Source organism: Hibiscus syriacus, unplaced genomic scaffold (assembly GCF_006381635.1).
Source record: "Hibiscus syriacus cultivar Baekdansim isolate YM2019G1 unplaced genomic scaffold, ASM638163v2 tig00002237_pilon, whole genome shotgun sequence".
Lineage (NCBI taxonomy): Eukaryota > Viridiplantae > Streptophyta > Magnoliopsida > Malvales > Malvaceae > Hibiscus > Hibiscus syriacus.
In genome coordinates, this window is record NW_024061918.1 from 12,080,184 (window position 1) to 12,107,340 (window position 27,157).

Sequence of the window (27,157 nt, forward strand, 5' to 3'; positions counted from 1 at the left end):
GCAAAGAAAGACTGTCAAATTTTATGTTATGCAAGGTTCATCAATTTTAGATAATACTTGTGTTGTTTCCTGGTTTGTGTTAGATGACAATGGTATTGGTAAAAACATCTTGCCTAAATCAAGTAAAAGAGGTTTTTGTTTTAAAGAATATGGTTGTGGAGATAATAATTTTTGGAAGCAAAAAAGGAATTCAATTTTGTGGACATAACAAATTTGAAAAGTAAAAAATATACCAATTTTCCGCGATGATAACTTACAAAAGGGATAAATTTGTTATTGGTGATCGTGATTGTATTGTGCATGATATTTTGCTTGTGGTGATATAATTGTGAGAAAACTTGAAATTTATGATGACCTTACTGATGAGAAGACTAAATCTAAACTTAGGCAATGCTTGGATTTGATCAATGTTCATTTTTGTCGAATACCTCTTTAAGGCCATCTCCAGCCCTCATCTCTACTCTACAACATCTCTATCTCTACTCTAAAGATGAAACAGTAATTCATCTCCAACACTATCTCTACATTACCACCAACTCTACTTTATTCACAATATTTAGCTATTAGTATGTTTATTTATCTAATTTCAATGTATTTTTTTCTATCTTGTAATTTAATCTACTTGAATTTATTATATTATGTTTAATTTTTATTTTTATTGTGTAGAAATTACAATAAAAAACATAAAAGATAGAATAAGAGAAAATAATATAACAAAGAAAAGGAAAAGAAAAAGAAAATAAAAAAAAGTAAAAAATCACAAAAACTAAAATTCAGAAAAACAACAAATATATATATATATATATATATTATGTAGCGCAACTACAGTGCTGCGTTAGATGTAGAGTATCACTGTAGCATCTCCACATTCCAGACTCTACTCTAGAGATGGGCTGGAGTTGAAATTCATCTCCAAAGTGGAGATTTTCTCTACTCTAGAGATGCGTTGGAGTTGGTCTAAGGGGGTTTCGTGGAAGAAGAGACTATATTCTCAAGGTGGAGAACTTGTATGTTGATGTGAAGAATTGATTCTTTTGTTGAGCTTGAGTGTTTTCACTGAATTCGAGATTTTGTCTCGAACTCCTTGCACTTTCATAATTCGTGTCAAGGTGGAGATTGTTAGACTTTGACTCGAATTCAATATGAAAATAAATTAATTGAAAAATAATTGAAAAAAAAAAGAAATCTAGTTTGATTAAAAGTGTAAAGTTTTTCTTTCTTTCTTTTTTCTTTTATGTAGAAAGTCTACTTTGAGTAGATTTATACTTTATAAGTTTCATTTGTAATCAAGTATCAATCCCTATAAATAAATATTAGGGTTAAAAGTTAATTTTTTTTTATAAATCCTCTTGTTTTTTTATTCTTTTAACATTAATGAAAATTATCTTCTTTTGCCTGTAATTTTTTCTGAAAGGATCATTTAGGTAAAACTTTGGTGGCTCTTTTATTGTGAGATAATTATACTTATTGTTATCTTCTTACATTACTTGCACAAATTTTATTTATGAAAAATAATTAACTTGATTAAAATGATAAAAAAAATAAATGATAATTTGGTAAAAGTTTTAAGATCATGAGAAATGGATGGTTTGCATCCTGTATTACATCTTGCATGTGATGTGAGATTGCGATTTAATTGCATTCTTGGGAAATCAAATACCATAATCCTACATCGAAATCTAAAATACACTGTATAATCTTTAGATAACGTGGATCAAGCACCTTGTGTAAGCCACATTTGACCTTTTCATGTGCTCCATACCTCGAAACGGATAAAACGATAAATTCAAGGATAAGGAACATAAAATATTATCAAATTATATAAATAAATATAAGTTTATAATGTTTTACTTGAGATATTATTCACGACAGTCCTCTTATATAATTTGCTTTTGGGTAAACTACAGAGTTGATTACTTTTATTTTATTTTTATATACATATGGTCACTTGATTTAAAAAAATTTAATTTGTAGTCACTTTCGTTTCGTTTTAATTAAGATGTGGTCACTTACCCTAAACGGTTGTTAAAGGTTTAACAATTTGATGACGTGGCACGTTAATAAAATGGTTTAATTTTTATTTTAAGCCTTAAACTTTATATAAAATTTAATTATGGACTTTTTTTTTTGTAAATCTAAAGTTTAGGGACAAGTTTACAATTACCTTTTTTTTAATTAAAAAAAAAGTCACTTGAGTTGTTTGGAACTTTCAATTGAAAGAGATCCACGGGAATCATCCTCTGTAGCAATAACTGAAGAAGCTGTTTTTCTGTTCTTAACAGCCAAAATGAAAACTCGACCAATCCTCGCAAATGGGCTTTCTTCATTCCCTTGGACACTAATGACTAAACCTGCAAGTTGTTGTTCCGAGCACAAAAATAAGCAATCCAACAGCCATCACAACACCACGTATTGCAAATCCAAGAACCCAATTTAGATAGTCTTGGATGTAGTTTAAAATCAAAAAGGATAAGAAGATGCCAACGTAAGTACAAAAGTACCACCAATTAAAGAAAGAACTCCTGGCTTTCCTCTTCTCAGGGTGCAATGCATCAAATTGGTCTGCACCAAAAGCTTGAACGCAGGATTTGTGCCCACCCATTGCAAATACTATCAAATACAGTGAGAAGAAAAATAGTATCACTTGAAGCACTGATGAAGTGTCTGCATTTTGGGCACCAGATGGAAGGGTGGCTGCCAGAATCAACAATCTCAGCCCCTGCATGTAAATAAAATCATTCCATATCAAATCATTTATAAAAAAAAAAATCTCCTACCAGTTAGTAAAAAAAACTCGAATTCTATTCTTTAAACATTTTTTTTTTCAATGTTTTAAATTTGGAAAGGAAGAAAAATAGATTTACCAAAACATAAACAAGGGGAGCAAGAATGATGGTGTGGTGTCGGCCAAGAATAGAGTCAGCACGAAAAGCAGCAAAGAGTGGGAGAAGCACAGACGCCCCTGACCAGGCGTTAACTTGTGCTGTGGGCTCAGATCAAAAGCTTCTCAGTTCATGGCGGGGGCTTCATTTTTCCCATAAAACAAGTCCATAAATTTATCTAAAATTAAATCATTTTATTAACGTGCCAAGTCATCAAATTATTAAATCTTTAAGGTCCTTTAGGATAAGCGACCACATCTTAATTAAAACGAAACAAAAATGATTATGAATTTAGTTTTTTTGAATTGAGTGATCATAAATTTATAAAAATAAAATAAAAGTATCTAATTAATTATAAGTTAATATTTATTTAAATATTTTAAACTAATTGATAATGTTCATATAGATACAATTAATATAATTTAAAATTTAAAGAAAATAATATTTTTTACCGCTAAACCCGATTGATGTGTTCGGTGTAAATTTAATTTGATAATGTTAAATATGTTTCTTTCCTTTGAACGACCGTTGAAGACCTTGGTTTCATAACGGGGTTTAAGACGGTCTGCAAAAAGCAAACCCAATAAAAGATCTAAAATAAGGCATGACAAAAGACAAAGAATGAAAACGCGGGACATCATCCACGTGGCAGTCATGAATAAAATTATCTCATTATTATTTTTGGCTAATCCAATCAATTAGAGCGTAATTGAGAACCGAAATCCGAGGGATTTATATTAAAAGAATCGCCTAAACAAAACAAAACAAAAAATGAATTCGCCATTATTCTTGTCTCTTTTGATCTTCAAGTGCCACAGAGAAAAACATTCGCCTTAAATTCCCAGGTAAGATGTGTTTTCAATGTCGTTTTTCGATATTCATATAAGTGTTTAATTGATGATACAACATGCGTCATATCATTATTTTGATAATGTAGCATGTGCCATATTACTTAAAATAATAACATCACACATGTCGCATCACTAATTAAATATATGTTAAAATATCATATCAATAATGTATTAAATGTTAGTAAACTAATGATTTTCATCCTAAATTTTTTTAATCAAAAATTGAAATATTAGACCTAAAATATTTCAAAAAAAAATAAAAGACAAAATGATTGTTTATGCAAACGTTAAGTAATAATTTTATCACGTATTTTTATATATTGATTCTTGTTAGATTGAACTCAGAATTAAATTATGTATACATTATATTTCTTAATCGTGATACTTGATTTTAAAGGGGAAAATTGTATGTATTTTGATACTACTATTTTCTTCGCCGGCTCATTGTTATAAACACATTAAATTGTGCACTAGAATAATCGCTATGCTGCCTGTTAGGTTAGATTCCACAGAGGAAGCAAGATGATTCTTAGATGTATAAAATGTGTTTAGGGCAATAAAAGATATTTCCCCCCTTCTTTTGTTTGTTAGCTATGCTCATTATAGTTGGAGACTCTGATTATGGATAGAGGGTTTCCAAAATGGTTGGCTAATTACATCTTCGCTTAAGATTTTGGATAAACAACGTATTAAATATTTAAACTATTATCTTTGTTTATTTGAATACTTAAACTCTATTTTTTTCAAAACAATATATGATATTTAGTTTAGGTTTTAATTTAGTACCTTGCTGTTTAAAAACTAACAAAATTATTGACGTGATATTTTTTAATTTTTTCCATTGATGACCTTACATTATCTTATGATGACACGTAAACATTATTGTTAAGTTTTTAATGCAGGGTTATCAAAATGAAACATAAACTTAAGATTTAAATATGATTTCGAAAAAAATAAAGTTTAAGTACTAAGATTTTTTTTTACAATGCACTGCAATTCAAGTTTTGTTTCTTCATATTTTTTATTAGCTGGTTGTTTCATTGAGCCTTGATGCATGTCAAACATAATTCATTAATGGCATCTCAACTTATTTTCAGAGATTTTGTTTGATGTGTTTCTGGTCGGGGTTTCATTAATCAAATCTGCTGCAAATTTTCATGTTAGAGACGACGCAATAGACTGGCGAAAGACCTCTGAGGGGTATATTGATATTCAAAACGATGGAGCAAGCCAATGTCTCTAAAACAGGTTCTTTAAAACTAGTAGAATACGAAAACAATAAACTTCAGTTCCTGTAAAGTCACAAAATGATTCCTAATTATAAGGTATAGTTTTGTTCAATCTTCTAACTATTAAAAGTTATAAAATAGTCATTCGAATATTCGTATGTTATAAAATCATCATTTTCCGTTATAAAATTGACGGCGACTGAATTGAATGTTAACATGTTAATTGTGATATGACAAAATGTGATCCTAGAATCTCAAACAATTCTGATATCAAATTTTATCATATCTCAATCAGCAAGTTAATGTTCAACTCAAACGAACGTCTACATTTTAACGAAAAAAACAAGTTAACATGTGAATAGTAGTGAGACACAAAGAAGTAACGCATTATTATTGAGAGATTATTTTATAATTTTTAATAGTTGGAGGATTCAACAAAGTAATATCTTATAATCGGGGGACTAGTTGTGTACTTTACCAAAAAAAATTCATCTTCCCTTAGGCATATGCCACTTTCTTTTCCCGTCGATAGAGAAGTTGTTTTTTCTTTTGTTTAGATGTTGATAAGAAAGTGGAAAAAATCTTGAAACTGGTCAAGAGGAGGAACAGAGGGAAGAAGGAGACAGAACTCGTTGGACTTGTGGAAGACTTTCACAAACAGTACCAATCGTTGTATGCTCAGTACGATCATCTTAAGCAAGGGCTTGGCAAGGAAGCTGCGGAAGGACTAAAGGAGGGTTGTTCTAAACATGCCAACGACTCCGATTCAGAATATTATTCCTCCGAGGATGTAGAAATCAACTCGGCACTTGGCCAGACAAGAAATTCCTCAAGAAAAAGGTCAATGGACATGGAGGATGAACTTAGAGGTGCATACACACAGATCTCGGACTTGAAAATTCAGTTGGCCTCTAGGACGAAAGAGAAGGAAGCTTTGGATTTGGACCATCTGACTGCTTTGAGCAAAGTACAAGAAATCGAAACCATGAATGGAGATTTGAAAACCGAGCTCGAGTCTCAACACAATGAAAGAAGAGATTTGGAAGCTCGGCTTGATGATATCACAGCTGAACTGAAACAGGTAACAGAGAAAAGTAAGGCATTTCTTGAGCAGGTCTCAGGGAAAGTAGTGGCTCAACACTTGAACCAAATCAAGGATAACGAGAACAGTTTAACATCAAAACTCGAGCATTCATTGGCTCGAATCAGTGATCTAAAAAAGGAGGTGGAGTGTTTACGTTCTCAAAAACGTGAAACCAAGAGGGGTATATTATGCAAAATTAACGAGTCGTTAGAGATTCAGCTACAGAGCAAATCCAAAGAGATTTCCCAGTATCTGGTTCAGGTGAAAACCCTGAAGGATGAATTAGAAAGAAAGACTGCCGCTGAGCAGATAATGGTAGAAGAAAAAGAAGGCTTGCAGGTGCAGGTGATGGACTTGGAATCCGAGGTCGACGCCCTACGGAAAGAGAAGAACAAATCCGAAGACGAAGAGAAGAGTAACATCCGTGAAATCAGTAGCTTGAGAGACGAAAAGGGTAAACTGAATGCCAGAGTTCTGGAACTGGAAACATTGTTAAGAAAGAGTGGTGCAGCGTGTTCTGGTTTTGTGGAGGACAATAAAAGTAAAATGCTTAACGAAGCTGCTCATATGAAAGTAGAGGTCGATCGTCTGCAGCCAAAGTTGGATTCCATTATGATAAACCCGTTTCAGTTGCCGCTTGCTGAACCGCAAACAACACAAGAGAGAGAGCAAAGCACCAACAGATCCATGCCGCCTAAAACTAAGCTGGTCAGACGATTATCCTTGGGAAACAATTTCAATTTCCATGTCCTAGAAAGAAAGATGGAGGATTTAGCTATAGAATTCCGCAGGAAAATCGACGATAGCATCCGTCTATTGTACCAGAGGATCAAAGTTGTTGAAAGGATACAACACGAGAACACAGAGCTTTACAAGACAACGAAAAGAGGGCTTGAGCAAGAAATCAAGGCTCTCAAACAAGAAGTGGCGACGATTGAAGAAGAATACGGAGAACTTAGAGAAGAGCTGGCCACACTTAAAGCGGGAAACAGAGTATTTAGAAACGAGATGGACACAATTGAAGAGGATGAAGAAGCAATCCGACAAGAGGTGGCCATGCTTAAAGCGGGAAACAAGGCACTCAGACAAGAGGTAGTCGAACTCGATGCCGGAAACGAAGCTCTCAGACAAGAGGTGGCCATATTTGAAGCGGAAAACAAAACACTCCGACAAGAGGTGACCATGCTAAAAGCGGGAAACAAAGCACTCAGACAAGAGGTGTCGACAGTTAAAGTGGAAGACGGTAAACTCAGACAAGAGGTGGTCACACTCAAAGTGGGAAACAAAGCACTCAGACAAGAAGTGGCCGTACTCGAAGCCGGAAACGAAGCACTCAAACAAGAGGTGGCCACGTTCGAAGCGCAGCTCAAGAAGTTGAGGGACATGATGGAGTCTCAAAAAAACACCACCATGGATAAGTTAGAAGACGAGCGAAATACCCTGACCCCCATTTCAATTGTCACGGACGAGGAATGTGAAAACAAATTAGAACATATGAAGAGCAGTGTGGATGTATTGGTAGCAGAAATGCAGAAAGAAGATGAGGCAGAGTTGTTAAGAGAGAGAGTAATGAATTTGGAGGCCAAGCTGAGTGAGGAAAGAGAAGAGACGTCGAAAGCCATTAGTGAAGTTGCGGAAAAGATGAGAAAAATGCAAAAGGAAAATGACAAGTTATGGCAGCAAGTGATGAATTTGGAAGCCAAGTTGAGCATGGAAGGAGAAGAGAAGATGAAATCCATTAGTGAAGTTAACGAAAAAATGAGAGACATGCAAAAGGAAAATGTCAAGTCAAGGGAGGAAGTGAGGAATTTGGAAGCCAAGATGAGTGAGGAAGGAGAAGAGAAGTTGAAAGCTATGAGTGAAGCTGAGAATAAGATGAGAGAAATGCAAAAGGAAAATGACAAGTTAAGGGAGGAAGTGACGAATTTGGAAGCAAAGTTGAGTGAAAAAGAAGAAGAAAAGTCCAAGGTGTTGAAAGGGATGAGCGAGGTTGAGAAGAGAGTGAGAGAATTGGAGAAGATAAGCAAAGAAAAAGATGAGACATTGTTGGTTCGTGAAGAAGAGAAGAGGGAAGCCATAAGGCAGCTTTGCCTCTTGATTGATTACCATCGTACCTGCTGTGACCATCTCAAGCAATCCATCTCAACCCTAACTGTTAGACTTGGAATCAAGAAAAAGGCTTGAACTTTGCCTGTTTCCATGGGTATATTTCAGACAAAACAATAATTGAGGAGGTGACAATGTCTCAATTGTTATTAGCTCTACATTTTTTCCACTGTTGTTTTCATATAAATGTCATTTTATTCACTAAATTTTGTAAAAAGAAAATTATTTTTTAACATTGTAATTTTTTTACATTATTGAACCGTATAAGATTGAAATACAAGCAGTTATCGCGATATTAATGTTAAATATTGATTTGTTAAGATTTTGATTTGAATAATTACTTTCATTTCATTTAATAAACAATGAATATACACAAAATTGCAAGCTAACTTTTAGCTAAATCTAAGGTTTGTATTTGTTGAAAGATAATATGCATGAAGGATAGGTTTCACGTGCATGGCCTGAGCTTGGGTGTGTGTGAGCAAAGCCTAGGGTTGTTATGCTTAGCTGTTAGGCTCACGGTTAGGAGGTTAGGCTGTTAGATCAATATCAGTACGATTTTGAGTGTTATAAAATCAATGTAAGGGTTTGTATCAAGGATAAATAAAAAAATCAGAAAGTTTTCCATTCTTGACGTTTCTTAACTTGGTATCTTTCGCTAGAAATCCTGGAGGCATCTTTCGTTTGCTGCGATGGTTCTGAGTGGTTCTGGTGCTTCTATTTGACGTTGTGCATGGTGAGGTTTCTTCAAAGAACTTCAAGATGTTTACCAAAAAAAAAAAGGTAAATGTCGTTCTTTATGAATTCAATTTCCTTTTATGGAAGCAATAAGTTCTCCTCACAGTCCGTAGCCATTGTCTCGAACAGTTACTAAATGGGACGATGTCGATTCCGCCAGAAACTGTTGTTGATGAGAATGGTTCTTCTGTTGTTAACGAGGCGTATGAAGATTTCTTAACCCAGGACAATGCTCTAGCGTTCTGGTTTCTCTCCACGATAAGTGCTTTTGCTACCCCAATTTGTTGGTGTTGGATCGACTGCATCTGTTTGGAGTACGGTTGTGCAATTGTTTACTAACAAATCAACTATGATGGTGAAGAGCCTCCACTACAAATTTCAGTCACTAAAGAAGGGTGACGATTTCATGCGTGTCTTACTCGTGACAAGGAGATCTGCGATGCCCTTGCCTCTTGTGGTAGTCTGGTGTCCTAGTTGGAGCACATTGTTAGTATTTTGAAGGGATTACCGAGAGAGTATCAGTCTTTTTCTCGATAGGGTTTACTCTATGGTAGTGGATGCAGAAACGCAATTAGCTAGATTCGATTCTCAACTGGAGAATATGCCAATGAGTGCTAATGTTGCTCAAAGGAAGGCACTAAGCAGCTCTACCAGTTTTGCTAGTTCACGTGATCATAAGTCGAGTCATTCAAGTTCGATGCATAATGGACAATCGGGTAGCAGAGAGGTCGTGCTCAGCTTTGGTGTCAATTACATGGTAAAAATAGTCACTACAAGAAATTTAGATTGTTTCAATAAAATTATTTACCACTAAAAGTACAAAAATTATCGCAATATATTTATTCTGACCAATTTTATTTGTTATCATGTTTGTTAGAACAACCTTGTCATGTAAAGTATATTGTGACAAAATTGTGTTCGTTACCATAATATAATATTTATTGTAATAATGAAATTTCGTTACTATAATTAACTTATCGCAATAAAATATTTGTCACAATCAATTAATCATTTCGTCACGAGAAGTACATTTTGTCATAACTAACTTATATTTAAACGTCAAATATAAAAAGTTTTTGTGACAAAAATACATAAGGCAACAAAAATTAATTTATCGCAGTTGCTATTTCATCACTAAATGTAACTTACAGAGACAAAATATTTGTTAAAATAAAATAATTATTTTATCACAAAATGTAAATTTTGTCACAATTAAGTTAAATTATAAAATCAAACAAAAAAGTTTTCATAAAAAAAAACATATTACAACAAAATTTATTTTCTCACTACTTTTATTTCGACACTAAATATTTTTTATAATTTTTTTACTATGACTAAATAATTTTGTTACAATTTGTTATTTTGAAAGAATATTATTTGTCACAATTTTTTATAATGAAAAATTAATATTTGTTATAAATTGTTATTTTGATTAAATAAATTTGCCACAATTTTTTATTTTGACTAAATATTGGGATGAAATAAATTTGACATAAGTGTTTACTTTGACTAAATTTAACGTCTTATTGTGACTAAATCATTTTGTTGCAATTTGTTATTGTGACTAAATCATTTTGTTGCAATTTGTTATTGTGAAAGAATATTACTTGCCACAATTTTTTATGATGAGAAATTAATATTTGTTATAAATAGGAACAAACTTTGTATTTTCAGCTAGTAGAATAAACAAGATATTGGCACCATTCCCATGTCAATACAATATGAATTTCGGTGTCTTAAACATGTCTGACATGGGCACTAGTTATACAATCTTGGTCTTTCATGCGAGCCAGACCAAACACTAACAGGAAGAAAGTGAACTGAGACAACAATGGGAGATTGCTGGGTCATGTGAAAACATGATACACAAACTGAACAAAAAAAATACCCGAGTGTACTATTTCTGTACGCTTTTCATCCAAATGCACGAGTCTGAATATTTTAGTAAAATATGGCCCAATACATAGAGACAACAGACAACCATGTCAGATATTCAAATACCCAAAGCATGTAACTATAGTTGCTTGACTTATGATTTCAAATGTTCCCTGATTCCTTCTGTAACAGACATATTTCAAATGTCTTTCCCCTAATGCTTGCTGAATGCTGATTGGTGTAATATTAATTATTTGAAACTAAAGATGAGGAACCAGTTCTATTCATATTCAAATATGAGCAAACTGCTAAACAATCAAATACTCAAATGGTCAGATGACTATTCTATGTTCTAACATGTCATTTGCAAAAATGAAAAAAAATAAAGGTAACTACTATGGCAGCTCAATGGCATATGCTAATGAATCTATAATAAAAGTTCACATAAAAACAAGTTTTGATTAAAAAGAACACTCACGGCAATCAGATTCCCAAATTGGCTAGTGAACTTTGTTCCTATGCAGCTCTTCACAAGTCCCAACACCATTGAACCTGCCATTCAAATATAAAAGCAACAATATGATAATCCAAAGATGATAAAGATGCAAATACAAGGGGATAAAAGATTAAAAAAAATTTCTTTTATTATATAAAAACTTCCTAGGAGAAACATACGGTGTTTCACATCAATAGTCATTGCAATCTTGTCAAGCACAATAATAGCATCCTCAAAACCCTTATTGTATGATGCAAATGAAACGGTTCATCATCAAATGCTAAGTAATGTTTCAAAAGCAGATGTTAAGAATCTAGCATCAGTTCTAAGTTGCATTACCTCGACAGATAATCGTAGGATGATAATTTTTTTCAATTTAGGCTTCTGCGACATGAAGCAACTCACCAGCTGCACCACAGTGTACACCAAATGTAAGTACTAAAGGAAATTGAATACCAAATGAGCTAAGCAATTAAAAATCCATTGAGCTTCTGAAAAATTTATTAGTTCACAAAAAAAGATCTTATAGATGAGAATATAATTGAAAAATAAACTAATGTATGCAAAAGTATCAAAGCACATAAACAGCATTCTGCTGCATAAAAAAATCTACCAAGAACAATGACAGATATCGTTCCATCTCCAACTTCTTCATCTTGCGTACGGCTCAATTCAATCATTGACTGACATGACCATAAGACTGAAAGAAAATACGACAATTTTTTTTTGTTTTGTGGGCTGGGGGTGGGGGAGGCATTCACATGCTAAAAGCAGATCAAATAGAGATGCATGGTGGAATATCATGCGTTTGTTGCTGGGTGTGCAATATCTAACTCACGTAGGATGGAATTTCCATCATTAGTAACGACAATAACCCTTAGAAATCAGAACCATACAACAATATTTATACCAGTTCAACAAAAGCGCATTTGAAGGGTAATAAAATGTTTTTGTTAATTCCAAAACATCTGCACCGGCAATGTAAATAGAAGTAAAAAGGATTACCTCCAGCAGCATCAAGGAGCATTTTCAACATGGATCGAGGACCCAATGTTGTTCGAATAATGTCAGCAATAGCCTGTAAAGTAATTTTGTTCAGTGAGCATTGAACAGACAACAACAAATGGAAATCATATCGAAGACCCAAAGCATGTTGAATCCTGCCTTCTTAGATATATATAAAGTTCTCAGATCAGAACTCAGAAACAAAAATTGGGCTTACATTCTTTCAAAATTTAAGCAGCTTATTCATCAATCACACTCTAGATTAATACAGAGTAAGTAAAACAAAATGATTAAAAAAAAAACAATGAAAGAAAAGGATTACCTTGGAGGCTTGGATATTAGCATGGTGAACCTTAGTCCCGGACTCCCGCTTCAACGAATCCTCTGCTTATTTCAATGTTATATTTAGGAACAAATTGAATCTAAAGGATTTAAAAATGCATCAAAAGAAAAGAAACTTACTCAGAACGAGAAGTGGGGAGTGCATTGCTTATGATTTTTTTGGTATTAGAATTTAAAAGCTGTTGAAACAGACTAATCTGAAAAAGGGTTTCTTCTTCTTCCACCGAAAAACCCTACCAGAACGATGGACCTTTTCTCCCCCAGTTTTTTCTCGAACGCTTGTTTTGTATGGGAACTAATGGAAGATTTGAAAAAATGAGGTGCCTGCCATTTATGGGCTTCATTTGTTTTCTTCTTCTTCTTCTTCTTCGGAGAGGCCCAATTACTTTCTCTTTGATTTGTGTTTACTTTCTTGTTAATTGGGTAACTCCAACAAGCCATTAAACTTAAAACATCTGGCTTTCATCCAAAATGGTACGTAGGGTTGAAATAAAACAATTAGTTTAACATAATAACATTTAAGTAAATTTATATAAAAATACATTTATTTCTCATTAATAAAAACAACTCCATAATTTTATTAAATACATGATTTTTTTTGATCATCTGTATTAGTTAGAGGTATTTATATTTAGGTACTCGCTTTTTCAAATATTTGAGATTTTCGAGTGCCAAAATCTTAGTCCATGTCTTAGCCAGTAATATACGGGTACCCGTAAGTCGAGTAACCTTAAAACCCAGTACCATTATTTTCAGGTCATCGGTACCCAATTAATATTATTTTATTTCTTTAATTTAGTTTAATTTTCAACAAAAAGATACCTAAGACTCTTGTACTTTTGTGAAAAGATCAATTTGGCCATCGAATTATTGTTGCATTCAATGTGACTCTCGAATTTAGAGAGAGAAAAATTAAAGTGACCCTTTAATCAATGATTTCTATCGTTAACCATTATGAAACTGTGTAATAAAAATATTAAAAAGTAGTTATACAACTAAGAAGAGCTTTGTAGTGAATATAACATTATTGACGGAAGTAAACTTCACCTAAACTTAATGTAAAAAAAATAATAGGAAATTTGTCCTACTTTGGTCAATATATATTGTTCAATTTTTTAGAATTTTCATTTTCATTTTCACTATTTTGATAATATAGTTTGTTATTATCATTTATTTGAAACTAGTTTCGTAAAAAATAAATGAAAACAATTTGATAATATATTTTGTTATTATCTTTTATTTGAAAATGCCATTGAATTATATATATCACAAAAATTTGATTTTTATGAACATTTTGTTTTTATAATAAATTATTATATTTTCTCTTTAAAATAAAAATGTATAACTAAAAACATATTTTTTTCATAAAAACTAAAATCATTTATTAATTAAAAAATAATTTTTTATAATTTTTCTATAACAATAACTATAAAACTTTTACTATATAACATTTTTGGCACAAAAAAATAGGGATAAATTTTTATAGTATAATTTTTCATAATGATAAAAATATATAAATACAAAATAATTGATTACAAAAGACTTGAATTTTATTATCTGATGTGATAATTTTTTCTATAACAATTACTATAAATTATAATTACAAAACTTATCAATATAGCTTTTTGAAAGAAAAAAAAACTGGAGAAAAATATTTATCACAATATATGTAATCACTATAATTAAAATTTATAACTACAAGTATAATTTCTCAAAAAAATGTGAATACCATTATTTTTTGTGACAATATTTTTTTTTTGTAATAATTATAAACACTTATAGTTACAAAAATTGTTACAATATGATTTTTCTAGTGCAAAAAAATATGGAAGAAAATCTTTACGAAAATATATTTTGTTACTATATAACATTTTTGACATTAAAAAAATAGGGAGAAATAGTTTTGATAGTATAATTTTTCATAATGATTAAAATATATAAGTACAAAATAATTTAATACAAAAAACTTGAATTTTATTATTTGATGTGATAATTTTTTCTATAACAATAACTATAAATTGTAATTATAAAAATTGTCAATATAATTTTTGAAACAAAAAAGTGGAGAAAAAAAGTTATGACGATTAATATATGCTATCACTATAGTTAAAATTTATAACTACAAATAATTTATCACAAAAACGTGAATGTCATTATTTTTTTGTGACAATGTCTTTTGTAATAATTATTAACACTTATAGTTACAAAATTTATCATTATATGACCTTTTTGGCGCAAAAATATATGGAGGAAAATCTTTGTGACAATATATTTTGTCACTATAATTAAAACATATAATGGCAAACATTGTTTTTTACTAAAAACTTAGATCTTATTATTTGTTGTGACAATTTTTTTTGTAACAATAATTATAGCTTATAGTTACAAAACATGTCACCATATGATTTTGTTTTTTACCAAAAATTGGAGATAATCATTTGTGACTATACATTTTGTCACTATAATTAAAACATATAATTACAAACAAAATTTGTCACAACAAATCTAAATCTCATTACTTGTTGTGACAATTTTTTTGTCATAGTTACTAAAACTTTTTGTTACAAAAGTTGTCACTATATGCCTTCAATTTGGCACCAAAAAATTGGAGGGAAACATTTATAGCAAAAATTAGTAATAAAATTTATTTTGTCATCCTATATTACACATTTTTGTTAATTGTGACAAATTATTATGACGATTTTAGCTTTTTTCATAATTGTATATCTTTTTTTAATCTAATGCTACGATTATTTATTTTGTCACCAAAAAGCTACTAATAGTGACAAAATTAATTTTAAGAAAATTAATTTTGTCACATCAGTAAAAATTTCTTGTAGTGAGTCATTTTGTTGATCGATGTTGGTATCGATTTGATCAAGTCTTTTTTGGTGTTCTTGCTAATAGTGGTCAATCGTCTTCCAGATATGAATCGAGTAGTGCTCATCATACTATTTATGAGAACACTAGATGTGCTTGTTGTGTCATTAGTGGCCAAGGTGGTGTGGTTTGGCCAAAGCTCATGTTGTTCATTCTTCTTGCACTTTGTGGGTATTTGATTCATGAGCTACTCATCATATAACTCTTGATGCATCTATTATATCTCATCCAACTAGTTTTGATGGACCAAGTAATCTCTTAGTTTGAAATAGGGAGTCTCTTGGGGTAAAGAAGATTGGTAGATCTACCTTATCTTCTTCTTCTCAAGCTTCATTACTTAATGATCTATTATATGTACCTAAAATAACTAAGCATTTGATTTGTGTGTCAAAGCTTGCTACGGGCAATCAAGTGTTCTTTGAGTTTCATGTTGAGGAATGTTATGTTCGTTATGAGTTAAGTGGTGTTTTTCATCTTCAATCGAGAAAGCAAAATGGATGTCTTTACACGTTTATTGTGGCTAATAAACCTAGTACATGTAATAAGGTAGAGGTAAATTCTGTAGCTACCTCTTCTAGTTCTTTTAATATTATTGAACTTTGGTGTAGACGATTAGGGCATCCTGCCTTTAATACCTTGAAACTTGCTTGTAGTACCATTGATGTACACATTCCATGTAATGAAAATAAGACTTGTGTTGCTTGTTGTTTGGGTAAAAGCCACAAGTTACCCTTTTCAAAATCAAAGACTGTGTATGTTGTGTCATTTCAACTTGTATTTTTTATTTTTGGGGTCCATCACTTGATCCTTCTTTTGGTTATAGGTACATCTCTTTTGTGGATGTATGTACTCGACATTCTTAAGTCTATTTCTTAAAAGACAAGTCTCAAGTAATTGTTGCCTTTTGGTTGTTTCAGAGTTCGGTTAAAACTCAGTTTTCACTCCCGATCACAGCCATACAAAGTGAATGAGGAGAAAAAGACAGAGGTTAGTCGGCTGAGTAATTCTAGGTAGGTATTCTACATATGGTTACAGTATCCCAGGTGATGCGTAGTGGCTGTTGAACGGCAGGAACTGCAGTCAGTTATCGTATTGTTTGTTCAGCCATCAGGATTGGTTCCTCTAGCGTAAAATGTGTATCAGCTTTGAAGAGTGCTTCGTGATTTGGATTTGGTTGTTCCTAGCGTTGTGCTTTTTCTTGTTGTTTCCTCCATTCCCAAAGTGTTACTCCACATATTCTCCGAGAGCTAGTGCTTCGATATCAGGTTCAAAATGTTCGCCTAGGTTCATCCTGGTCAAAAATAAAAAACAAACTTAATCAGTAACTTTTGCCAAAATCCCCTGCAATGGTGTTAATTTGACAAACGTCGTTTTACTGTCAAAAAATATTCATTAATCTCAAATAAAGAAATAAAAATAGAATAGTAAAGAGAATAATGGTCGATTCACAAGGACTTTGGAGCTGTTGATATAGAAGGCTTTTAATTCTGATGTGGACAAAAATTGCAAGTAAAATAGGGGGATTTGTTTGAAAGGAAACGAATAAAATAAAATGAAGAATTTATTCTATGTAATTTTAAAGGGAAAGTAAAAATTGAGATGAAAATTCGATATGGTAAAAACAGCCTCAGGCTTCACTTTGCCCCAATCCAATTGATCCTTAAAAAAGATTTTTACTTCATATTAATGTCGGTTACAGTCTACAAGGCCTAACCCTTGTAACTTGTTTTTCTCTTAATTAAATCGAAAATACAAAATCAATCTTTGGATCCCAGTCCTTATTTGGACTAACCACGACTATCGTTGCTAGCACCAACTCGGTTTAAAATTTTGAAAACCCCTACTCGGGTTATGTTGTCTCAATAAGAATCGAACTCGATCTTAATTTCTCTTAACAGACTGTCACTAAGTGTGTTCCCAGGAAGTCGAACTTGCTACCATCTGATTCTTCCTCCTAACTTTAAATCGAAACAACATTCAAGCCAACTTTCACTTTTGAAATGAAAGCATTTTGATTTTTAAAGGAAATGTCGATTACCAATCCAAATTTGCAGAAAATTAAAAATGTAACCTGAAGATATTAAGTGCTTTTCAATTCTCACAATCAGAATTATTTCATCGCTTCAACCCTTGGCTTATGAGAAAATTATCTAAGTATGATAGAAATCATTCTTATCATTTTAAAAAAATAAAGTAAAACTAAAAAGGTAAAAAGCGAGAAAGAAAATAAAAACTTTTATAAAGCTAGAAAGCAAAGAACAAAACTAAATAAGGATATGTTTCATGCTTACCTCGAGGGGTATTTATAGTTCTCTAAAACCCTACAAATGAAGGAAAATTAACTAAAGATAAATACCAAAAATATTCAAATAAAATCCTAAAAATAAATCATAATTATTAATTCAAATTTAAACTTAATCTTAATTATCCGTCAGACCTTCTAGAATGCTAACTGGACCTTCTAGAAGCTAATAACTGGACCTTTTAAAAGCTACTACATCTCACATCATCATGCCCAAAGTCATGTCCACTAATATAGCATTGACTATAGAAAAATAAAAAATGTAGAATTTCGCCCATTTAGTACTATTTTTGGAATTCAATGACCTGCATCGAAAATTAATAAAAACACTCCATATCAACAATATCAAATATATAACAAGGAGTAATTAACAGTAAAATAGTAACGAAATAAAACACTCATCAAATTCCCCCACTTATTCAATGCTTGTCCTCAAGTATTTCTCAATCAACACACTAAAATCACAAGTTGTTATCCATCATCTCACACTATATCCAAAACAATCATATGAATCAAGATCTTTACAATTATCGAAATCAAGAAACAATCAAGTAAAGGCATAACTAGGAACAAGTTTAAGTAAAATATGGCATCCCAAAAATTTGTTAATTTCAATGTTGCAAACTCAATACCTCACAAAAATTCACTCATTATCACTCAAAGTGTTTTGGGCATAAGAAAATATCTCAAATCGAAACTAATCAATACATTACCATAAGCTTATAATCAAATCAAGTCTCAACTACTAACAATGAACAAAATACATTAGTCAAGGGGTCTTTAAAAGAGTTGTAACGGGGCTTAGATTAAGATGGAAAAAAGGCTAAAATGTGGGTTAAGTAGCAAGAAAAGAGACAAATTCATTCCACGAAGTTTAAAAAAATAAGAAAATGCAAAAAAGGTGTTAAGTTAATCGATCGATGAAATTGGCCAAGAGGGGGGGTGAATTGGCAATTAAAATTTTGGTGGAAGCTTTTGCAGAAAATTGAAAAGATTTGCACAGCGATTTAGAGTGGTTCGACTTTCTCAACCAAAGTCTACGTCCACTACCTTAGCTATCTACACTAAGGATTTTCCAAGAAATTCACTAATTTGTTCTTTCTTTTGAGGACAAAGAGTAACCTTACAACTCCCTCAAGAATTATACCCCAATTCTTGAGCACACTCTTTTTCAAAGAGAAATACAAATTTGCAAACTTACAAGGAAATCCTCACAAGGTAGATTGTTTGCACAATTCTAGAACAAGATAAGAACACTCAAAGATAATTACAATTGAGCACAAATTGTGTTCTTGAAAGAAAAATGAATATTGAAAGGAAATTTGGCTTGAATTGCACAAACTTGATGTTTGATGCTTTCTCTCTTGTTTCTCTATGATTTCTTCTTTCTTGTTATTGATCAAAGGCTTCTAAGCTTGTTTAAATACACCTTCAAATGATTCTGAACGTTGGGGATGCTTAGTGGAGTCAATATAGCCGTTTAAGTGTGAAAACAATTAATAAAATCAGTTGGGAGCATCAGTGCATCGATGCATACCCATGGTGCATCGATGCATCAATGTAAAATTCAAATATTTTGACCGTTTGACCCTTAGTGCATCGGTGCACTAAGAGTGCATCGGTGCACTAAGAGTGCATCGATGCATCAAGTGCATTCGATGTTTCAAAATAGCCAGAGTGCATCGATGCATGGCTGGTGCATCGATGCGTCAAATGCATTCGATGTTTTCATAAAATCCTCATTGCATCGATGCATAGTATGTGCATCGGTACATGAAATGCATTCGATGTTCAATTTATTCATGGTGCATCGATGCATGGCTTGGTGCATCGGTGCATCACTCTGAAAAATTGATTTTAGGCTTGATTTTGGTTCAAAATACTTTGTGAAAATTGTTTCAAGAATATATTAAGTATAAAACACAATTTTACACATTTAGTAAGGTTTGAAATTGATATTGAAAGGCTTGGAGTAATATTTTGATATTTGATTAATTAGATCGAATATACTTAGAAAATCATTTGTAAAATCTTAAAATTAATTTGTTATATCGAAACAAAAATGTTTTCAACAAAAGGTAACAAAAATAAACAACCAATTATTTTCACTTATTCTTTTCTTCCTTTTTTTTTCTTCCTTTTTTTGAACCAAACCTTTTATTCTTTTTTCTTTTCTTTTTCGAATGTTTCCTTCATTTTTCCAATTTTTTTCTTGAGCGAATTCATCCCTGTCCTAAAAAGGGTAACAAAGAGGATAAAATAAAAAGGGCTCGGGTTAATAACAGGGTAAAAACAAAGAAAAGAGGAAAGAAGCTCAAAATTGGTTAACTAATGGGAAAATAAAAGAGTAGAAAATTGTTTTTTGAAGAGAAGTGGATCCAACCCTATTACACTAAAACATCATGTTCAATTATGTAGTCTCAACATATATAAAAATTATAAGTTCTAGAATGTCAAAAACTAGTTTGGCACACTCAATCAAACAATGAGCATGAATGAAAATATATGCTCGTTAAGCTGAAAATATATGCTCGTTAAGCTCAAATCTCACATGAAAAAGTAATGTGTATTGAGTCAAGAAAAAATAAATCAACAAATACATAGGACATCAAGTAAAAATTTAAAGGAAAACACTAGTCATGCCAATTAACTATCATGCATCTTAGTTTCCAACAAAAGCAATATCACAAAAAATAAGGTGATCAAAGAGATAAAACAAGATTTAGGATAGGCACCAATAAATTCCAATATATCAATCAAGAAAACTCAAATTCAAATAATCGAATAAGCGAGAGAAAAATTAAGTGCAAGTTCCACCCCTCGCTTAAAACATATTGTCCAAATATGTAAATAAAAGCAATGGAGAGGGAATAGAGATACTTCCCGTTCTAATGACGAGCCACAATGAGAGATGCTCGATTGGATTCGATCGCTTAAAAAAGAAGTTGTCAAAGTATGGATTGATGCCGAAGTTACTTGCAAAGCCAAAGTGTAGTACATCAATAATGGGGTAAAACTAAGCACGTTATTGACCTCAAAATTTTTTATTCAGCAATGGGCAATGGCGTCTGCAGTTAATCGAAAAAAGGAAATCATTGACTCCTTGATTCCTTAATCGAACCATGTTCTTGATTTGCAAAAATAAAATGTGGAGAAGAGAGAAGTGATGGTGTGAGATCGATCGGCGCACAGCGAAGGTGCAAAGGTGTGGCTGGATTTGAAAAATAAAAGGAAAAAATGGAAAGATGAGAATAAGTAGCGTGGCTAAAAAATGAAAAAAAAGATGGGTTTTTTAATTAGGCATGTGGGTTTAGGTAAGTTTTAAAAAGGAAAAAATGGTTTTAAATAATAATAAAAACACGGGAAGTAGTGTTTGGTTAAAAAAAACTCATCTATGCCAAAAGAACATCTTTGACAAAAGATGAGTTCTTCAAATGTACCTATAAAATGGAAGATAACAATTTAGTTTTTGAAGGAGTTAAGCGCAAATTTGATTCAACAAACGGAATATTTTTCAACTCCCTGGATTCATCTTTTTTATCTTCCAATTTTTTGCACAAATCATCGGATAAGTTAGTTCACACAAACTCATTCTCTAATGGAACAAAAATATCAATGAAATTAATGCTCGCAACATTATTCGGGTGTCTCGTTGCTTTGTAAATATCAAACTTAACAACCTCACCATCGAATTCTATATTAAGAATTCCACTTCTTATGTTGATTTTGTATGCACAATACTAAGGAAAGGGTGACTAAGAATGATTTATGAAGATATATTCATTCGATCGTCTTCTATGTCAATGACATAGAAATCTACCGGAAAATTAAGTTTGTTTACCTTAACTAAGACATTCTCTAGGAGTCCTTCGAGATATATCACGGACCAACCAGCCAACTGTATCGTCACTCTGGTTTCCTTCAAGGCTTAGCGAAAAGTAAGTTGTATACAGATAAAGGCATTCCATTTATAGAAACACCTAAATCACACATTGCACGTTTTATTCCAACCTTACCGATCTTACAAAGTATAACAAATATACATTGGTCCTTCAACTTTGGTGGAAGCTTAAGTTGGAATAAGGCTGAAACGTGCTCTCCCAAATTCATATTCTCATTCCCGGTAAGTCTTCTCTTCGTGCATAGGTCCTTTAGAAATCTAGCATACCTCGGTACCTTTCGGATTACTTCAGGGAGAGGTATGTTGATTTCCACTTTTTGAAAAACGTCTAGTATTTCTTGCTCCTCAACTTCTTTGTCACGTTTTATCAGCCTCGAGGGAAAACGAATCTGGAATCGCATAGGAAGACGGCGTTGGAGGAACATACGATTTCTCTTTCTTCTTTTCTTGGATAAATATCATCATAAACCTCTTCCAACGATGATAATTTTTCCCGTTGAAGTGTGGAGGCACGTTAATTGGTATGGACTCTTCCATGGAGAATGAACCGGAAGTGGACGCCATCTTTATCGATTTAACTCTTCCCGAATCGACTCAAGAGGTGGTTAAACCTTCAAATGAGTGAGGCTATGATACCAATTATTGAGTTAATCGATCGATGAAATTGGCCAAGAGGGGGGGTGAATTGGCAATTAAAATTTTGGTGGAAGCTTTTGCAGAAAATTGAAAAGATTTGCACAGCGATTTAGAGTAGTTCGACTTTCTCAACCAAAGTCTACGTCCACTACCTTAGCTATCAACGCTAAGGATTTTCCAAGAAATTCACTAATTTGTTCTTTCTTTTGAGGACAAAGAGTAACCTTACAACTCCCTCAAGAATTATACCCCAATTCTTGAGCACACTCTTTTTCAAAGAGAAATACAAATTTGCAAACTTACAAGGAAATCCTCACAAGGTAGATTGTTTGCACAATTCTAGAACAAGATAAGAACACTCAAAGATAATTACAATTGAGCACAAATTGTGTTCTTGAAAGCAAAATGAATATTGAAAGAAAATTTGGCTTGAATTGCACAAACTTGATGTTTGATGCTTTCTCTCTTGTTTCTCTATGATTTCTTCTTTCTTGTTATTGATCAAAGGCTTCTAACCTTGTTTAAATACACCTTCAAATGATTTTGAACGTTGGGGATGCTTAGTGGAGTCAATATAGTCGTTTAAGTGTGAAAACAATTAATAAAATCAATTGGGAGCGATAGTGCATTGATGCATACCCATGGTGCATCGGTGCATCAGTGTAAAATTCAAATATTTTGACCGTTGGACCCTTAGTGCATCAGTGCACTAAGAGTGCATCGATGCATCAAGTGCATTCGATGTTTCAAAATAACCAGAGTGCATCGATGCATGGGTGATGCATCGATGCATCAAATTCATTCGATGTTTTCATAAAATCTTCAGTGCATCGATGCATAGTATGTGCATCGGTGCATGAAATGCATTCGATGTTCAATTTATTCATGGTGCATCGATTCATGGCTTGGTGCATCGATTCATGGCTTGGTGCATCGGTGCATCACTTTGAAAATTTGATTTTAGGCTTGATTTTGGTTCAAAATACTTTGTGAAAATTGTTTCAAAAATATATTAAGTATAAAACACAATTTTACACATTTAGTAAGGTTTGAAATTGATCTTGAAAGGCTTGGAGTAATATTTTGATATTCGATTAATTAGATCGAATATACTTAGAAAATCATTTGTAAAATCTTAAAATTCATTTAAAATTAATTTGTTATATCGAAACAGAAATGTTTTCAACAATCTCCCCCTTTTTGATATAACAAAACATTTGTGTTATTTTAAGATTTTCTAAAAAATTTGAAATCAATTTTGAAAAATTAAGTTTGAAATTACTCCCCCTTACTTTAACACTTCTCCCCTTTAAAACATTTTAACACTTAACACTTCTCCCCCTTTTTGTTAAATCAAAAAGACTCAAAAATTGATCTAAACAAGGTTTTGAGAACATAGCCAACTGATTATAAGTATATATATATATCTTAAGCTGCTAAGATCACAATCAAAAGAGAGATTAGCCATTAGTTCCATAATCAATATTCATAATCAAATGTGAAATGGCGTAATTGGTCATATATATCTAATGATGCAAAAATAAGAAAATTCAACCAAACCAAAATATATATATATTAAGTTCAAAATCCAATCATCCAAACCATAACAAATTCAAGCATTTAACAATCCAAGTTTGAAATACTAAGAAAGCATCGAGAAAGGTCTAATCCATCAGAGGGTCGGGAGGAGGAGGATAATAAGCTCGAACTTCAAGAGTGAGCGCATCCATACGTTCACGCATCTCCCGCTGAAACTTAGTAATCTGAGACTCCATGGAGGCAAACCTCATATCAAACGACTCCAAGAAAGATCAAAAATATTGTGGCATTTGATCTTTTTGCCGTGCTAGTTCCGGTGTAGGCTCATCGTCTGGTACGTGATCGTCGATATCTTGCATAAGCTGTTGAAACTCAGGATCATCGTCAGCAGCCGGTGCCGAAGGAGGAGGAGGAGCACGAGAAGAGCTAGGAGCAACTCGTGAGGAACTAGCTCCCGGAGTTTGTTTACCGGGTTTAAAAGCCCATAAACTAGTTACCTCATGCAATTTCCAATCTGATTTCTTCAAGGATGTGATATTGATAGGGTTTTGAAGTGGTATATGATTATCAAGAGAGACATCTAGACCCAGTTTGATAAAGAGATTACTTAGAAGACAACCATAAACTAAGGTTTCGACATGTTTGTACGGGATAATGTTTATGATGTCCACTAGTTGACTGAATATAATGTGGGGCATATTTATTTTGATTTTATTTTTAATACAATACATCCACCATAAATCCCTAGCACGAAGTGTGGAGTACCTACCTCCGGATGGTCTAAACCACCAAGAGATCATCAAATGGAGAAAACGATCGTGATGAGATCGTAGAGTAGTAACACTTGAGTTTGGAACATAGGGATTTTCCACATTTTCACTCTCATTATATACACCACTATTATCTAACCCAAATCGGAAAGTTATAGTCTCGGGATCAATATTAATATATTGGCCTAAAAGATAGGATCTAATGGCTATAGTTCCACATTGATTTTCATTTTGAATACACACCGCATTGGAATAGAAAATGCTGACCAATTGTTGATAGACGATAGGTTTAAGTTTAAACAATTTATCAAACTTCCAAGCTTTAAGAATCGAAAGGTATTCGAAATCAATGTCAACCATGGCTTGAAGTGAAGGAATACGCTCTTCACGGATTCTATAAGTTTGGAAAGAGTTTCTCTACCTAGAGTAAAATTCGTCTCTACGATGCTCATGCATGTTAAAAAAAGATCCTAAAAGAGATGAAGGTGGAGGAGGAACGAGATTAGGAGGTTGGTTTGAACGTGAACGACTCGATAAAGTTCTAGGGCGTTTGGGATTAGACATGGTTTAGGAATCGAAATAAGAAATATGACCTGCAAATTAAAACACATGTATGCAATTTAATCAATCCCAAAACTCAATTGAGTCTGCAATAATTCAAGGTTCTCTAAACCAAATTCTAATGGGCATAGTTTTTGAAAAACTATTTAGAAAACAACGTTTGAAAATTATAATATGTATAGTTTTTCACAAAGACAACGTAATTAAATCAAAAACATCAAATTTAAAGACTAAATTCAGATTTTTGATTTTTTTTAATTTCAAAAATTAAAAAAAAAATTAAAATTTGTGAGTTTTTGATGAAATTTGTTGTAAAATCTAGTTTATAATCATCAAACAATCAATGCTCGATATAATGTTCATCCTAGAACTAATTAAAAAATCAATAAAAAAAAGGGTTTTTGAAATATTACCTTGAAAATTTTAGATTTGAGAGGAATGTGATGTTGTTTTGCACGATTTGATGATAAATGCAGGATTAGGAGTTGAAAAACTCGAAGTTTCCAACAATATTTTGTTGAAATTAAGCAAAAGGAGATTTTTGAGTGAAAGAGGGATGAATGGTGGGGTATTTTGAGGTTTAGACATTTGAAAGAATGAGAAAATAGGGTTTTAATACCTAAAACCCGATGGATGCATCGATGCATGACCCCGTGCATCGATGCACATTCAAGGCGTGCATCGGTGCATCAACATGATGAATCGATGCACATTCAAAGGGATGCATCGATGCATTGTTATGTGTATCGATGCATGAAGCACAAAAATGTCAAAAATCCGTTTTAAACACTTAAAATGCTAAATTAATTAGCTCTAGTGGTATTGGCAACTCATATATTGAAAATTAATCATGTTCAATCAATCAAATTAATCTTTAAACAACATTTGAACATAAAATTAATTTTCACCAAATAACATAAACTCCCCCTAACTAATAACATAGAATGCAATCAAAAATTATTATTATAAGCATTTTTCATTTATTCTTAAAAGTGCTAAAATTATTTTAAACACTAAGTGAAGATCGGTTGGTTAAACCTAATTCTCTCCTAAGTGTCCAAAATATTTCCTTGTCTAAAGGCTTTGTAAAAATATCCGCTAATTGGTGCAAAGTATCAACAAATTCTAGAACTACATCTTCCTTAGCGACATGGTCTCTAATGAAGTGATGTCTTATTTCAATATGTTTAGTTCTAGAGTGTTGGATGGGATTTTTAGTGAGATAAATAGCACTAGTATTGTCACACTTGATAGGAATACTACCTAATACAATTCCATAATCAAAAAGTTGTTGTTTCATCCATAAAACTTGTGCACAACAACTACCGGCTGAAATGTATTCCTCTTCAGTGGTAAATAGTGCAACATAATTTTGTTTCTTTGAAAACCACAAAATCAGCATATTTCCAAGGAATTGGTAAGTACCGGAGGTGCTTTTCCTATCTAATTTGCATCCTCCATAATCCGCATCTGAGAAGGCATGCAAGCTAAAGCTAGAGTCTCTAGGATACCAAAGTCCTATACTAGGAGTGTCCTTAAGGTATCTAAAGATTCTCTTAACAGCTAGTAAATGTGATTCCTTAGGGCATGATTGAAATCTAGCACATAAGCAAACACTAAACATAATTTCCGATCTACTTGCAGTTAGATAAAACAAAGAACCAATCATTGACCTATATAATTTAACATCCACACATTTACCTTCTTCATCTAAGTCAAGCTTTGTTGATGAGCTCATTGGAGTGTCATAAGGTTTCCCATTTTCCATCCCAAATTTTTTGAGCATATCTTTGACGTATTTAGCTTGATTGATGAAGATGCCATCTTTTCTTTGCTTGATTTGGAGTCCCAAGAAAAATGAGAGCTCCCCACATCATGCTCATCTCGAATTCACTTTGCATTAGCTTAGAAAATTCTTGGCAAAGAACATCATTAGTAGAACCAAATATTATATCATCAA

The 27,157-nt window shown here is 32.5% G+C and overlaps 1 protein-coding gene and 1 long non-coding RNA gene across 2 annotated transcripts; one reads left to right on the forward strand and one right to left on the reverse strand.

Moving 5' to 3' along the window:
* Window positions 1-4,953: 4,953 nt before the first annotated feature.
* Window positions 4,954-8,254, forward strand: LOC120140828 (COP1-interactive protein 1-like). Its single transcript, XM_039155814.1, has 2 exons — window positions 4,954-4,981; window positions 5,520-8,254. The coding sequence occupies exons 1-2, from the start codon at window positions 4,954-4,956 to the stop codon at window positions 8,228-8,230; spliced, it is 2,739 nt and encodes a 912-aa protein (XP_039011745.1). The 3' UTR covers window positions 8,231-8,254.
* Window positions 8,255-10,574: 2,320 nt separating this feature from the next.
* On the reverse strand, window positions 10,575-12,894 carry LOC120139672. The gene is made up of 6 exons (XR_005517663.1): window positions 12,729-12,894; window positions 12,589-12,650; window positions 12,267-12,339; window positions 11,601-11,669; window positions 11,244-11,317; window positions 10,575-10,822 (listed from the first exon to the last, which is right to left on the reverse strand). It is a non-coding gene; the product is annotated as an uncharacterized LOC120139672 (long non-coding RNA).
* Between the last annotated feature and the right edge of the window lie 14,263 nt (window positions 12,895-27,157).

Bases quoted from the DNA above. Each gene is read 5' to 3' on its own strand.
- LOC120140828 (XM_039155814.1), top strand. From the start codon at position 4,954: ATGGAGCAAGCCAATGTCTCTAAAACAG. The intron at 4,982-5,519 runs GTTCTTTAAAAC...TCTTTTGTTTAG, and splicing joins AGCCAATGTCTCTAAAACAG to ATGTTGATAAGAAAGTGGAA.